Raw genomic sequence first — 16,418 nt, 5'->3', positions numbered from 1 at the left:
TGATGAGGAGATTTCCTTGCCAAGGATTTCCAGCTGTAAGAGAGTGCATTGAAAATAGAAACCCATCCATGCTATCTCCATCTGCAAACAGGTGCAGAGGTAGCGGGATTATGGGGTAGAGGCAGCCCAGCTCCTTTGAAATCAGAAGTTTTGCCATTGAATGTGAACACCCTCCATTTCCCCCTTTGCTTGGAAGAATTTAATGGACTAGATTTTTCATATGAATGTTTGCACCACAAAGAGTAGCCTGAACAAATTTTACATGCCAGGCAATTTTTTGCATATACTTAAAAAAAAAAGTTTATCCATTTAATGATACCAGTAAGGGAAGGATCCATAGCTCTGCAGCGCACTAACGCCACCCTTCTTGACCACTGCACATCTCTCTAGAATGGCTTTGACCGCTCCGCACAGGTGTAGTGACAGCAGGAAGAACAAACCTCTGTTCTCCCTGTCTCATACGAAATAAATCTTTTGTAGTCTCTCCAATGGGGAAGATGTTCATACCAGGGACACATTTCAAGCTCTTTTAGTACTGCTTCTTCACCCCCCCGGTTTCTGAAATTTCACCAGAGGGGTCAAGTGTTCTCAAGAATGCCTTTGGTCACCATGAGGCCTAGAAACATGCCTTTTTCAAAATGCACCCAAATTGGATTACGTCCTTGCATATTGTCTCAAACTGGGTCTGCTTTCAGTAGTGGGAGTTAGTGGCATGCCAGATGAAAATCCTCCTCCCCAAGTGGCCTGAGACTTGGGATGGGGGGAGGAATTCTACTCACTTCACATATAAAACTTACCTGATTTGCACTTTGGGAAGCAAGATGAGAAACTGTCATTCATCCACCCTTCGAAATCTGCAGTTCTCCAGCCAAGTCATGTGTATGTAAATGTACATGCTAGGATAAAGTGTGCATATGCATGCATATATTAGGGGGAATTGCTTTGAAGAAGAAAAAAAGTGCATTTTTGCACACACAAAAATCAGCGAACTGCAAACTTTTGAAGGGTGGTTGTGGGCCAGTCCATGGATTGTTTCAGAAAGTGAAAATTAGGTAGATCTGCCTTAAAATGCGAAGAGAAACTTGTTTCTCTGCTAAAGCGACTTCTGGCGAGAGATCCAGACACCCTCCCATCCACATGCCACTTGCTCTTTGCAAGATGATTCAACACACTTCTCCCTCCCTCGCTTATCCCCCCCCCTCAAAAAAAAAAATCCCTTGTGTCAGCCAGCAGAGAGCATTGGGCTCCACCCCACCATGGTCAAGCACTCACTTTTCCCTGCCTCTGCATCACAGTGAGCCAAAGGAGACACATCTTTCTGCTGCACAAGTCCAGTTTGCATAAAGTTATTTATGCATTTTCCATTGTATATTATTTTTGTGCAGGTGCTTATGGGATGAATAGACGTCAGAACACATACATTATGGAAAAAGGCTTCAAAGGTATAGTATCTGATGCTGGCAAGTGACCCCATAGTGGCCAGTTTGGGTAAGGCAGGAGAGGTGAGCTCGCCAGCCCCAAACATCTGCAAGGTGGTTGTTAGTCGGTCTGCAAGCAGGCAGGCAAGCCAGCACGTTTTTTGAGACCTCTGGCGACAGCCCAGCTTTGACTTGGAGCTTTGCCATGCCTGTTGATCTCTGTCCCACATTCCTGCTGTTATTGCCTTCCTCCTCCATTGGCAAACGAATTAGAACTGAGCTCTCTGTTTAGGAAAGCCAATGGCAGTAGCACTTGGTAGATGTGGATCCACAGCCCACCTCTGATGTGGACTTGCCATGTGGTTTTGAGGCAACTCGTCCCCTGCGCCTCAGTTTCCCTACTCCCAAGGGTGGCGGGCCTTCTTCAGCCTGAGGGCCGCATTCCTTCTGAGCAACATTCCGGGGGCCACATGCCAGTGGTGGGCGGAGCCAGAAGCAAAGCTGGGCAGAAGAACGAATGTAAATGTTGCCTTTGTATGGTGGGATAGTATCTGCATATGCTTAACACACTCGTCCTCTGGAAAGCATCTGGTTTCAAGGACACGTTCCAGTCAGGCCAAAGCATTCAAGGAGTGTGTGTCCTGGGGAGAGCTCCAAGGGCCAGATAGAGAGGCCTGGGCGGCCATATTTGGCCCCTAGGCCTGAAGTTCCCCATCCCCGCCCTACACTGAAAATGGAAAGACTGGTGGTTTACTTGGAGGGTTGCTGTTAAAATATCTGCTCGAGAAATAAATGTTTTCCCTGAGCCTTAGACTAGACTATAAGAGCACTGCACTGAACTTTTGTGGATTTAAGGGCTAAAGAGCAGGGATCAAAAATGGTGGCATGAAGAGGGTTTTCCTTCTCTTAAGAAATGTTTTATTTTCTTTGCTGCTTATTTCCTTGCTGCATTTATATCTCATATTCCATCATGGTGCTCAAGGCAGCTCAGAATTGGGCTCCAGGCACTAGCCAGGCTCCAGCTAGCAGAAGCAAAAACCCCCATTTTGAAATATTTTTAATTTCTCTCTGCAAGCTCCCCAGACAATCTCTGGTTATAGTGTGGCAGATATACGCTGAAAATAAACAAGGTCCCTGTATCATACGCTTTCAGACCCAAGCACCAAAATCAGGGCCAGCGCCAGAAATAGTCATGGCGTGGATCTACACAAAACGGGGGCGGGGAGGGGGGGAGAGAGACCACTAAATTTATGTCAGGAATTAGATCATTATAACAAAATAAAATAAAACCTTTGGGAAAAGGCATATAAACATTTTCTGCTCTCTAACGCCATCTGGTGTTACATGTTTATAGCACCTTCAAATCGCTGTTTCTTTACTAGTGTAGCTGAGTCCATGGTTGGTCATATTAGCAAGGCCCCTGAGCCCAGTGACAAGGTTCCCCTGGACCTGTTCCTCCTCTTAACAAAAGAGCATAAGAAGAAGAGCCCTGATGGATCAGGCCATTCTGATCCAGCATCCTCTTCTCACAGTGCCCCACCAGATGCCTGTAGGAAACCGAGGAGCAGAACATGAAGACAAGAGCCCTAATCTCCTGTGGCTTCCAGCAACTGGTATTCAGAAGCATCCTGGCCATTCACCATCCTTTGTGAACTTGTCCAGTCCTCTTCCTAAAGCTTTACAACTTGGTGGCCATCGCATTCCATAGTTCAGCTATTTCCCCTCCCCACTTTGTCCTGAATCTTGCAACACTTAAACCATTGCAACCTGCTTGCTGGTTTACATGCCTCTTAATCTGGCCCAAGGGAAAGCTGATGGGGAGGAGCAGGAGTGGCTGTGGTTAAAATTTCTGCATTAGGAAAACAACCATATAGTTGTGGGGGACTATGAAGTCTGATTGTATGCTAGCAGGTGATTGACAGGTGGGGGCCAGTCTTGAAGGGTGGGTCACATCCGGACCCACCTCCAGATCTGAGTAAATTAAGGTCTCAATTTAGCACCAAGAATGATAATGAAGGAAATAGGTGTGTTTCCATGGTAAAGCATCCCACGAACTTAGCGGGGGTGGGGACACCACTGAAAAGGCCCGTTCGCACGTCATCGCCACCCCCCCCCCACGTCCCTTGGATGAAACCTCTGAAGGAGACCACAGGGTTGGGCTGATCCATATTGAGGCAAAGACAGCCCATACAGCGTTGTGGCCCTGAATAATTTAAGCTTTTATGGGCCCAAACTGGAGCTTTGACGTGACCCCAGAAACTAATCCGTAGCCAATGCAGTCAGGCCGCAATTGGGCTAATAAGCTCAAGTCTTTTGGTCTCAGTCCATAATTCGGCTGCTGAATTCTCCACTAGGTTTAAGATCAGGTTTAAGGTGCTGGTTTTAACCTTCAAAGCCCTACACGGCCTAGGACCCTCGTATCTACGGGACCGCCTCTCCTGGTATGCCCCACAGAGGAACTTACGGTCCTCAAATAAAAACATCTTGAAGGTCCCAGGCCACAGAGAGGTTAGGCTGGCCTCAACTAGAGCCAGGGCTTTTTCGGCTGCGGCTCCAACCTGGTGGAACGCTCTGTCACAAGAGACTAGGGCCCTGCAGGACTTGACATCTTTCCGCAGGGCCTGCAAGACAGAGCTGTTCCACCAGGCCTTTGGTTGGGGCACAGCCTGACTCCCTCCTTTGGCAATCTTTACAATACTTTAGTTTATGGTTGCCATCAATTTTGATTTTAATTAATTCTTATGATGTTTTTATAATGTTGCACTATTTTAGTGTTGTTAGCCGCCCTGAGCCCGGCTTCGGCTGGGGAGGGCGGGATATAAATAAAATTTATTATTATTATTATTATTATTAGGTGCAGCGTCTGAATTATCTTCAAAGGCAGCCCCATGTATAATGCATTATAGTAATCTGAAGTGTGTCTAACTCCCCTCCCCCCCCCAAAAAAAAAGAAAAGGGAAAGAACTTTTGAGGTGGGATTGTGAAGTTTGGAGCCAAAACTGCAATGGGACCTGGAAAATCTGATTTCCCCGTGTGTGTCCTTTTTCTCATTTAAAACCCACGTACAAGAGCCCCCTTGTTTATGGACAATTGAACCGTGCCGCAGTGATAGTCAAGGAGAAGTGGGAGAAGGAGTGTTGGTTAACTCCAGGCACAGTAATATCAGTTGCTGGAAACCATGGGAGGAGAGAGTGCCTTTGCTCTCCAGTCCTGCTTGCGGACTTGCCACTGGGGCATCTGGTTGGCCACTGTGAGAACAGGATGCTGGACTGGATGGGCCATGGGCCTGATCCAGCAAGCACCTCTTATGTTCTCAGAGGGGGTTACATGAATAGAATAGAATAGAATAGAATAGAATAATTTATTATTTATACCCTGCCCATCTGGCTGGGTTTCCCCAGCCACTCTGGGCGGCTTCCAACAAAGTATTAAAATACAGTAGCCTGTTAACATTAAAAGCTTCCCTAAAGAAGGCTGCCTTCAGATGTCTTCTAAAAATCTGGTAGTTCTTTGACATCTGGTGGGAGGATGTTCCACAGGGCAGGTGCCACTACCGAGAAGGCCCTCTGCCTGGTTCCCTGTAACTTGGCTTCTCGCAGCAAGGGAACTGACAGAAGGCCCTCAGTGCTGGACCTCAGTATCCGGGCAGAACAATGGGGGTGGAGGCACACCTTCAGGTATACTGAACCGAGGCCGTTTAGGGCTTTAAAGGTCAGCACCAACACTTTGAATAGGGAAAGAGGGTTTGAATAATGGTAAGAAAGAAAGAAAGAAGCTCAGTCGGTTGAGCATGAGACTTTAAATTTCTGGGTCATGGGTCCAAGCCACACCTTGGGCAAAAGCTTCCTACGTTGCAGGGGTTTGGCTCAGTGAGCCTCAGGGTCCTTTCCATCTCTACAATTCTACGATTCGTATGCTTGCAAAGGCCCGTGGTACAATTTGCATGAAATTTGCACACGATAATTTCTATGTATAGATATTTCAGGGCAAAGTAAGATGGTGGTTGGGGAGGTACATTTCACAGGGCACTCCCCTGTTTTTGGCCCAAACAGCCCAAAAATGAATTCAGTAGTAAAGTGGACGCTTTGCACTGTGAGGCTCTGTTAACTGTAATAAATAAATAGGCCTCTCTTATGAATAAATAAGAAAGAAATAATATATTCAGTTTACATCATGCCCTTCCTCCTGAAGGAGCCGAGGGCAGCAGACTCAGCAATGATAAAGCACCAACAAAAATTAAATCCAGTAGCAATCAGTTTTAAAGTGTCTTAAGGTAGTTAGGAACATTCTAAAAAATGTGTATCCGTTAGTTATTGGTAAGACAGAGTATTTTTGTTGTTATTATGACCAGCCCTTCACCAGCGGGTCCCAGGGCAGGTTACAACAATTTAAAATTCAGAACTAAAAAGAGTTAAAATAGATTGCAGTCACAGGATGAGCACTGAAAATGCACGTCTCAGGTGTCAAAGGCCAGGGTGGAAGTGCATCTTCAGCATTCGCTGAAAGATGTATAGAGAAGAAGCCAGATGCACTTTAACCAATCAGGACGAGAGGCTCCCGCTCTCAGAAGGGCAAATGCAAATAGAAGTTATGACTCTGTATGCAAATATGTGACCTCACCTGTGAGTTCCTGCGTGAGGAAGGAAATGCAAACATTCATCACTCAGCAAGCAGTGAATAGTGGAGTCAGAAAGAGACTCTGTGGAGGCATTTTGTAATTTCCAAAGGCCATGGCAAGCGCAGCCAGGCCAAAATGGCAGCCAGTGTTGTGTAGCCGTTGAACTAGGACATTTTCCCCAATCCCTACTTAGTCATAAAGCTCCCTGGGGCTGTTGGGCCCTTCGCTGCCTCTCAGGGTTTTACTGAGCAAAGAACATGCCAACTTGAGCTCCTTGCAGGAAAGGTGGGATATAAATGTAACAGTCATTAAAAAAAAAGCAGGCAGTTCCCCAAAAAGAACATAAGCATCCAATATGGAGCTCGTTCACCAACCTTGTAAAAACTCAGGTACTTTCCATCATGAGAGATTTTTAATCCTTTCTCACTATCCAAACCAGTTCCCTGGTGAATTGTCTCTCGCCCTCCTTCACACCTTGAAGCTGATCTTAGCTGGAAGCAGGGAGATGGGTGAGGTTTCCTCACCTTCACAGCCCATTCCTGCTTCAGAGTGAGGCAAGTTGTGTCAGCCTAGTGCCACCATCTCCACCCTGGTTTCCTCCAGATGTTGTGAACTACAGCTGTCAGCTGGGGTTGATGGGAATTGTAGTCCAAAACATCTGGAGTGTGGCAGGTTGGGGAAGGCTGCGTGTGTTGTATGTGTTGCATGATGGGTGCAGTAGCTAACTAGGATTGGGAAGAGCCACGTTCAAATCCCCACTCGTCCACAAAGCTTGCTGAGTGACCTTCAGACGGTCATTTCTCCCAGGTCAAAATAACTTCTGGTGTTAAATGCATGCAGATGGTTAAGAAATGCAGATAGCATCAGAAGCAGAGAGAGAGAGAGGGAGAGAGAGAGCACTATCAAGATGGCAGCAAGTGTGGCAGTAGAATGCCTGTATTTTCAGCAAGAAAACCCAGAGATCACAAGGACGTAAGGGTAGCCCTGCTCTCAGAGCGAGATGCCTCAATGGGAAACCTGCAAGCAGAACCTGAGCACAACCTGAGCACAAGCCTCCTCCTGTGGCTTCTAGCAGCTTGTACTCAGTAGCATCACTGACCACAGAGGCAGAGTTAGAGCCATCCAGGGTGGGGTGCACTTTGGGTCACATGACATAATTCCTCTGGATGCTCCTTAAGAAATCTGAGAGGTGGGGAGGGAACCCCAGCTAATATCCTTAAAGTGACAGGTAAGTGACCATCATCCGATTCCCTCTTTGTATCCACAATAGAGCCAACCAAGCTTTTTTTTTTTACCTGGTGGTCTGAGGCTGTTTGCAAGATTGCAGAGCTGGCATTCTCCTTCGCACCTGAGATAAATGTTTCCTGTATTACGATGAGATGGTGGTGTCAGCCTTATAAATGATGTTGCCTTGTATAATGTCAGTGGTGATTTGCAGGACCGCACAAGCAAAACAGAAATGTCAGGTCCCTGCCCCACAGAGCTTCCAACATTCCCAGTCGGGAAGTCAGTGAGGGGAGGGAGAGGCAGAGATAACAATGGTTTTATTTCACATTTTTGGGAAGAAATGCTGTTTGTCTGAAAAAAGGCAGAGGAGGGAGGGGAGAGAAGAGGGAGCAATGTGAAAACTGGATTTTACCTTCCCGTAGAGATCACAGAATTTCTCTGCTAGCAAGCAATCTTCCTTCTAAACCTATTTTAACATGAAAATCTAATCGTGCCATTCTGGACTTCTCCCTATAAAGCAATTCAAACAAACCAACAAACAAACCCACGTTGCATTAAATGTGGTGGGGGATTTCCGGGTGCCACCCCTGAAACAGGTATTATACCCAGTATGCCAAAAGACTTTGCTTGCTAGCATGGTTCTCTCTGCCAGGGAGGAGGGTGGGACTTGTGCATGATCTCTTGGTATGAAAAGGGGGACCTTAACCAGTGTTATCCTTTAAGGCAGGCGTCGCTGGTTCATGGCCCTCCAAGCATTATTGGACTACAGTTCCCATCAGCCCCAGCCAGCATCGCCAATGGCCAGGGATTTATGGGAACTGTACCCCACAACATCTAGAGGGCCGCGGATTGTGCCATCCCTGCTTTGAGGGATGTGGGGAATGGTGGCATGGGGTGCTTGTGTGTGTACAAACTGATGTTCTTAATGTAGCAAAATGAGACCCTTTTGACCGCAGAGTCCGTGGCACTGAAGGGCTGTTTTCTTTCCTACTGAATGTTCAGGAAATGACTTGCGAATGAGTTTGGATGAGCAGATGGTTTGGAGAGACAGTGGTTCGGAGATCCCTGAGGCGTAACTGGTGGGTCCCTGTGCTGTGCGCTCTGAGGGCTAGAAACCCCCTCCTCCCCTCCCCCTTCTCCTCGAGGTCCGGTCGCATGTGTGCTAAGAGGCCGGGCCGGCTCTTGTCTTGCAGACTATATGAAGGGATCTGCCTGCAGCTCCAGCACCTGTTCCCTCAACAGCAGCGAAAACCCCTACGCCACCATCAAAGACCCCCCCATCATGGCATGCAAACATTCCGAGAGCAGCTATGTGGAAATGAAATCTCCCGTTCACCGGGACGCATCCTATTCTGACACACCAGCCTTGTCAGCAGCTAATAAAAACATATACGATGTTGGTAAGTATCTCTGGTGATCCAGCTGCAAGCAGGGAGATCTAGCTGGTGCTGGGTCATCAACGGTGGTGCAGCCCAAGTTTTTGCTGCGTTAAAACTCCCCATGGCCCCCTGCCCATTCATTGGCCACGCTGGCGGAGGCTGATGGGAGCTCAGCAACATCTAGCAGGGGAACCACACTGACGACCCCTGGCAAATGGGCAGGCCAAAAAAATATACACCGACTGCTCATTGCCCATTGAGTTGGTGCAAAGTTACTACTGTTTCCTTTGCAAACTGGCAAAGGGCTTTCCCAAAGTGTGGTTAACTAGCAGTGGCGTAGCGTGGGGGGGCAGTGGGCTGTGGCCCTGGGCACAAACATCTGAGGGGGTGCAATGAGACGCCCCCATGGCAGGCTCCTTCATCAAGGCTGGGGCTGCAGGGAGGTAAGCGGTGCCAGGGCAGGACCTTTGGAGCTGGGGTGGCGGCAGCGCTTTCACCGCACGGCTGGTGAAGGGACACCCACTTTTGCCCTGCCCCTGGACCAGCCCCTGGACCAGCCAGGGGGGAGCGAGTGGGAGGGTGCTGCCACTGCCACCCACCAAGGAGGGAGGAAGGCAGGCAGGAAAGCACTGCCAGAGCCATGCTCAGAGCAACACAGCAGTGCTCCTGCCTTTGTGTTTCGCTGCCTTATCCATGCTCCCAGGTTGGGGCTGGTTTGCAAGGAGAGGCTCCCTTGATTAGATGCTGGCCAGTGAAGGGACTGAGCGCTACCCAGTCCACCAGGGGGGCCAACACTTAGCGAGCCCTGGGCACCAGTAACCCACACTATGCCCCTATTAACTAGGGCTATGTGGCTTCTTTGTCCAAGAATAATTATTTAAAGTTCCACATCCCAGCAATACAAATTGCATGACGTGCCAAATTGTGTGCCAGTATGCTTAGTTTGTTTTTATGCACATGTCTGTGTTTTCCTAATGTTTTCACTGTTCTGCATAATTTATTTGGGGCTTCCTTAGCCATGGGAGGGACCAGTGTGGGTCTGCTGAAGCCTCTCTTCCTAGATTGCTGGCAGGGGTGGATGGAGCAGCCTGGTTCTGGCCTGTGTCACTTTTCACCTGCGTTCATTCCTAAGTCTGTTTGGTCCTGATTCCAAATTAATCTGCAATTAAATAATAATAATGATTCACCTGGGAATTTGTATAGGAAGAGCAAGTTTCATCTCGGTGTATGCATTTTTAAACAGATTTGAGCCTAATGCATTTCGTACTTTGAGCTGAGAACTATATTACCAACTCTGGGAAAGTTTGGAAGCCAAAGGATAGTTAAGTTCTGATTCAAACATCGGTTGTGTCAGTGTACACCAGAATTCACTAAAAGAGAATTCCTCCAGCTTCCATAAATATTGGTAATCACCTAGCAGCTTGTGTGTGGCTTTTGCTCACACACTTTCGGCTGGAGGCACTAGAAACATGGCATATTTGGGATTTTAGAGACAGGGGAGGGGGAGAAAAAATAGTGGTTCTGAGTAACCTGAGCTTTACATCCATTACCACATTTGCTGTGTACGTTTTTCTTAGAGATGGGTGTTTCTGTCAATTTTGGTTTTATTTTTCTAGACTTAAGTACATTTTGCCACACTTCTACATCAGTCTGAAATCTTTTTAAAGTCTTCAATTTTGCCAGCATTTTTGTGTGCATTTCTAACATTTCTGTGATAAATTTCTTCTAAGATAATGCATTTGATATATTATTTTCTCTTTAACATTATTATTAATTTTCTTGCTTCGGGATTTCATTTTAGTATTTGCCCTAATCTGAGGAGACCCATTGAAAGTAATGGACCTTGCTAACTAGGTCCATTAATTTCAGTGGATAGATTCTAATTCAGTTGGCTACAATCCAAAGCTTTAATACTAATGATCTGTGTTTTATATTCTGTTTTCGTATGCCACTCTTGGGTATTCTCTGATTTTGGAGCAGTTAAATAAATATAAGCATATTTATGCTCACTTCCACCTACTAGTTTATTGGAGAAGCAAAACAAATAGAACAATTAACAACAATATCAGAGAAATAACAAACATCCACTTCCAGTACTGGGTAAATCAGAGGTACAGAATGAAATGTAAACAGTCAAAAAGAGGTAGCAAACAAGATCTACAAAAAATAAAGGTCAGAAATAAGTTTTTTTAATGTGATATAGTACATATGGGAGCCCTCAGAAAGTAACATATAAGCCCAATAGTGTGTAACTATCACCAAATAAAGTCATACACAGTAGACACTAAATCTCTTAAACACAAAAATGCCGCAGGATATATATAAAACATGTTTAAACCATTCATAGTGGTGTTTTTCCATCCCTGTGGTGGAAAAGTTCAACGGGAGTCTGTGTGGTACTCTCTGGATGGTGCTGGATTTCATCTGAGCAGTCCTAGGAAGCATGGGTAATGCACAGGGGATGGTATGAGATAAACATCCAGGCAACACTATGCCAGGTACCAATGGGGGAAGAGAACAGACATTGATATGCTTTTACTGCCAAAGTTAACGTAGAAAGAAGCTTTTGCTAAGGGAATAATTGTCTGAAGCAGCTCATGGTAGAGGTAGCCAATGTGTTGCCCTGCAGATGATGTTGGACTACAACTCCCATCCCTCTTGTCTGTTGGCCATACTGTCTGAGGCTGATGGGAGCTGGAGTTCAGTAACATCTGCAAGGCACCATATTAGCTACCTCAAAGCTTGGTAGCAGAGCTAAGGAGCCTCGGCTCATTACTAGAACAACCCATCCCAGAATTCCTTGTTTAGAGCTAACAAGCTTTGGAATGGATCATACTGACGGTGTTTGCAGAGACATCTTTTGTCTTTAGCATCTTTCCCCAAGTCTTTTGTTTCTGAAGAGGTGGCTGCTTAGAGGAGGCTATTCAACAGGTCCCTGTTTGTCTTTGCAGAGCCCACCATCAGCGTCATCCAAGAGGCTCGTCTCCGCAATGCTGTCTACATCCAAAATCCATACGACATGCCCAGGAACAGTCACATCCCCTGTCACTATGACGTTCTCCCTGTAAGACACAGCCCAACGCATGGGACACTTTGGGACAAGCAGTCTTAGAGGGCTGTGCGTGCTGCTGCTGCACTCATAAACTTCATTCCCCGATGCAATGACCGAAGAGAAGACAATCCTTTCTGTTTTGTTCTGCTACATGCTGGATAAACAACAACACAACCCAAGGAACCCGAAGACGAGACTTGTATTGGGCCAACTTCCTTCTGCATGAAACACTTTCTTTTTACAAGACAGTTTTATACCGATCACAGGAGAAACCAAGAAAAACTGCTCTATGTACAAACTGGGAGGGGGGAAAGGCTCCCAGAAGCAGTTTCTCATGCAAGTCTAGTGTTGGACAAAGTGTATCTTACTGACTTGACTTTGCTTTTTAAATTGGAGGGGTGGGGGTGGAGGGGAGAAAAGAGACAAAGATCCCTTGCTGTAAGTTCTTAGAGCTGTATGTACTATACTATCACTTGCTGAAAAAGAGGGGTTTAAAAGAACTTTTAAAGACAAGACCGTAGAGGAGAAATAAGCTCTGCATTGAAGAACCACAGGAGGGAGCAGGGCTCAGGTTGCTTCTGCCATCCTGGCTAGACAACGTGCTTGAGCTCTGCTTAGTTCCTCAGCGTTCGTTTTGAGTGTGCACCTGCTATTCTACAACTGTGTGTGGAAGAACCAAACTATCTGGTGCTCATGCACTTCCACTACTGCTTCAAAAATGCTTCTTGCTTGCAGCGGTGGAGAGTGCCGAAGAGGTGAATTTCAAGTAGAGAAGAAACGAGGGTACTCCCTTGAGGTGCTTCTGTTCTCATACTTCAGCATTCCACTATAAACAAGGTTCAGAGGCAGAGAGATACTCAGCCACATAAAGAAATGCCAGAGGTGGCAGGATAGGTGCAAACATAGGAAACTGTTCTATATTGTATCAGAACATCTAGCTTGGTACAGTTGATGGTGTCTGACTGCAGCTCTCTCCAGGGTTTCAGGAAAAGGTTTTCCCAGCCTACCTGGGGATGCTGCTGGGGATTGAACCTGGGACCTTCTGCATGCCAAGCAGCTGTACTTAACACTGATCTACGCCCTCCCTTCAAGCCATGCCACCTAATACAGTCAAATCAACAACATACAATTTCCAGAAGATTATTTTTTTTACAGGCTCACTCCCCACCAGGCAACTGCTCATTCTATACACAGTATTTTGCTGTGATGTTTCCTTTTGCGCATAAGATGCCATGGCAGCAGACACAGAAATTGTCACTGTTCAAAACTTCCATTTTTTCCTCTAGATTGTTTTGAGCGTGACCTATTGTTGGGACTCAATGTATTTATTTATTTTTTAGGGCGCGTGCAAAGAGGGGTTGCAAAGAGGAGGCTGCTTCACCAGGAAATACCAATTTAACAGTATTACAGTTCAGGAGGAACCAGATATGTGGGGGAAACGAAAGGAGTTTCTAGAAGAGGATTGAGTAAAACGACAGGCCCAGGAAGACTTGGGTCTGCGAGAATTCCCACACTCCAGCTAGCTGTATTTTCCCAAAGAGGGTGGTGCAGTAAGCCAACACTGCTTAATAAGGAACATGCACATGCCAGGTGCGCAGTTACATTATAAAACATGGCCATGGGTGCTATTTATTTATAACACTGTTCCTAGGAACACAGTGTGGAACGGCTGCACCTCAGTGGTAAGAGTACTTGCTCCGCTTTCAGAAAGTCCTGGGTTCAGTCCCTGGCATCTCCTGGTATGGCTGGAAATGGCCTGTGTCAGAAACTCTGAGTACTTGCTGTCAATTTGTGTAGGCAATACTGAACTAGGTGGCCAATCATCTGACTCAGAACATGGCAGCTTCGCACACCCACATTCTGAGAGCTTCAAGCAAGTCCCCAGCTGGAGTGGTAATCTGATAACAAATAGTTCTTGTTGTAGAAAGACAGTTAGTGACCCACCACACTCATTTAGGAAGTCTTCCTGTAATAGCTAACAGGCTCCCCTTACAAAGACAATTGCTTCTGATTTTTGGAGATGGGCAATGCCGACGAGATCCCTCTTTGTTGCCTTCAGTGTGTGAGCAAACTGTACGTTACCTGTCTGTGGCTGTAGGTATGTGCTGGCATGGAAACAGTGGGCGAATGGCTGCCACTCAGTGGCAGAGCATCTGCTTTGGTTGCAAAATCCTAGGCTCAAGCAGCAGCATCTCAGTCACCAGCAACTAGGAAATACCTCTCTGAAACCCTGCAAAACCAGGGACTTCAGTAGAAGGCAAACCCCTATGTCCCTAGTGCAAAAATGCAGGACATTACTCCTGAAGAATGAACTTCCTATTGGTGATCACAGATGTACTGATCTTCTACAGGCAAAATGAAATGGCAGACTCTTTCTGAGCCAGGCCCAAAGGCATTTGAGGAGGATGGAGTAGATGTTATTTGCACATAAGGGGTAAAGTTGCCAGGAAGAGCTGCAGCCTAAGCAAACACACTGTTCTCTTAAAACTGAAGCACCTTTTGTTTTCAGTGTTCCTGAATGCTTATCTTTGGAACACAGTGGCCAAAAACGTCCCCTTTCATGCTGATTGGGCGGCTCGAAGGATGCTGGAGACAGTGACCCAGCTGCAGAAATAGTAAGGGGTCTTTGACCCTCTGTGACCTCAGACCACCACACCACTGAGGTACAGGATTGGTTTCAGCCAAGTAGCAGACTTGGGTACTTGCTGCTGGGTGTAAAGCTCAGCTGAGTCAGTGCCAGACTTTAGCCCAAGAGTAGGGGACCTTATTGAGGCTGAAAAGTTTTCTGAGGGCCGCAGGGCAGTGGCAGACGTGGCCAGATGTAAAAGTGTGCGGAGCAATGGATGTCAATTTTGCCTTTGTGCCATTGGCTAGATTCTGCTCTGTCATTCATCTGGACAAGCAAGAGGCATTACTCAAGTTCAAGGACACATTCTAGCCAAGCAATAATAATCTAGGTGGAAAGCAGGGGCACCAAGGGTTCTGGGCCCTGGGGAAGGGTGCTAAAGGCCAGAGGCAGAGGCCTATGTTTAGCCTAAGGTTCCCCACCCGTTCAGCCCATTGACCTGTTCAACATCCACCGGTAAGTTGAGATAACTAATGGCAGCTTAATCCCTCTCTAGAAGCAGCGATTGAAGTACTGAAGGCCTCTCTCTCCTAAAGCAGGGAGGGGGATATCTTATGAAACAGAGCAAGGATGTTCCCCAGGAAGGATGACAAGATTTATCCACAGCACAGGAGGAAATGTAGTTATTTACCCGAATGCTGCATGTGTGCATGAGGGGTGGGGGTGGGGTGGGGGAGGCAAATGAGCCATTTTACTTTCCAGGAAAGCCTTATGCAGATGACGATAAGTAGCAGAACCTTATTTTGTAGGGCCAGTGGGGATATATATTTTAATTACGTGTATAGAAAGAAAAAAGTCTTACCTCAGAGTTAAGCGATGGGAAAAGTCCTCCATGAAGGCTTTTTTTCAGACAGGGTAACTTCCCAACTGTGTTCACGTCTCACTCGGAAGTTAACACATTTAACCCAGATGGAGCGAGGAAACCGCTGCACAAATTTGGAGGGACGTCATCCTCTGCGCCGCATCCTGGACTGTAGCAACGCACGTTGACTGGTGAAATTGTCCCCACCGGCGGTTTGGGCACAATGGATGGGGGAAGGCAACCTAGTGCTACCCCATCAGAGGGTGCAAGCTTTCAGATCACACAACTCTCCCTCTAGTAGCCACATGCGTCATGTTGCTGCACAGTTGAGACTGCACCAGGTAGCTGAACGTCCTTTGGCTTTTAAAAAACTGGATGGTTAAACCAAATTGAGGGTTGGGGGGAGGGAGAAGAATAATACTAAATCCAGCAGGAGACAGTGAAAAGCAAATCCAGTTCCACACACAAACACACACATATATATACATATAAATATTATATATATATACATACATATATATATATAGCATTCCTTTAAAAAGGAATCTAGACACTGTAATGGCAATACTTTTTTTAAAGCAAGACAGATTTGTAATATTTGTTGACCGTATGACGGTGGTCTACCTTGTAAAAAATAAACTGAATTTCTCTCAGCTGTGTACTTCTGTAACACAATCCTTTGTGAACCTTGCAATGTTGCTAAAGCTATTGTCATTCATGAAAACCTTACTGTGCCAACTGGGAAAAACTGATGTGAGCCTCCCTTCTTGCTAGTGTTCTGGAACTGAGAACAGTTATGTTTAAAAGCAAGTGAGAAGTATTTTGTTGGCAGTCATCAGCCCAACAGATCTCACTCCTGGGAGGAAAGAAGAACTAAGACCAGTGGTTAAGCTTTCACTCCTCTCTCAAAACAAAAAAAATATTAATTCTGTGCATGCGCACTCAATCTCCAGAGAAATCTTGGCTTATGTACTGGGCCCCCAACAAGCCTGGCCAGCTGAATTTTCTCATCCAACCTTTTCTCGCTAGTGACTGTCAAAAACTTTCAGCACCTGCAAGAGAGTTTCAATGTGTTCAGCAGGAAGGAGCTTTTTGTTCAGTGCCTGATTTTCACCCTCCTTTGTGATCTTACATACAGACCCATAATGCATGACGATCCAAAATGCACTTTCTCACACACACACACACACACACACACACACACACACACACAGAGTAGCATGCAAACTGAAATAGCAAACAGATTCCGATTTGCATCTCAAATTGATTTGCATAATTTATTCCGAGTAATATCTG

At 46.2% G+C, this 16,418-nt stretch overlaps 1 protein-coding gene across 7 annotated transcripts in view; it reads left to right on the top strand.

Moving 5' to 3' along the window:
* MEGF11 (multiple EGF like domains 11) overlaps positions 1-16,229 on the top strand; it is a 343,630-nt gene extending 327,401 nt beyond the window's left edge. Inside the window, exons 25-27 of one of the 7 annotated variants that reach the window (XM_081171057.1) lie at positions 1,386-1,442; positions 8,457-8,663; positions 11,594-16,229. In XM_081171057.1, the coding sequence (XP_081027183.1) occupies positions 1,386-1,442; positions 8,457-8,663; positions 11,594-11,754 (425 nt within the window). In that variant the 3' untranslated portion in view covers positions 11,755-16,229. Of the gene's footprint in view, positions 1-1,385; positions 1,443-8,265; positions 8,343-8,456; positions 8,664-11,593 lie in introns of those variants that run through there. The other 6 variants (XM_081171058.1, XM_081171060.1, XM_081171062.1 and 3 more) reach the window with 6 other exon arrangements.
* The last annotated feature ends 189 nt before the right edge of the window (positions 16,230-16,418 follow it).

The sequence above is a fragment of the Podarcis bocagei genome, assembly GCF_964188305.1.
Source record: "Podarcis bocagei genome assembly, chromosome: 14".
Lineage (NCBI taxonomy): Eukaryota > Metazoa > Chordata > Lepidosauria > Squamata > Lacertidae > Podarcis > Podarcis bocagei.
The sequence above is the reverse complement of the archived record's forward strand: the minus strand, read 5'-3'. Positions and strand labels throughout refer to the sequence as shown.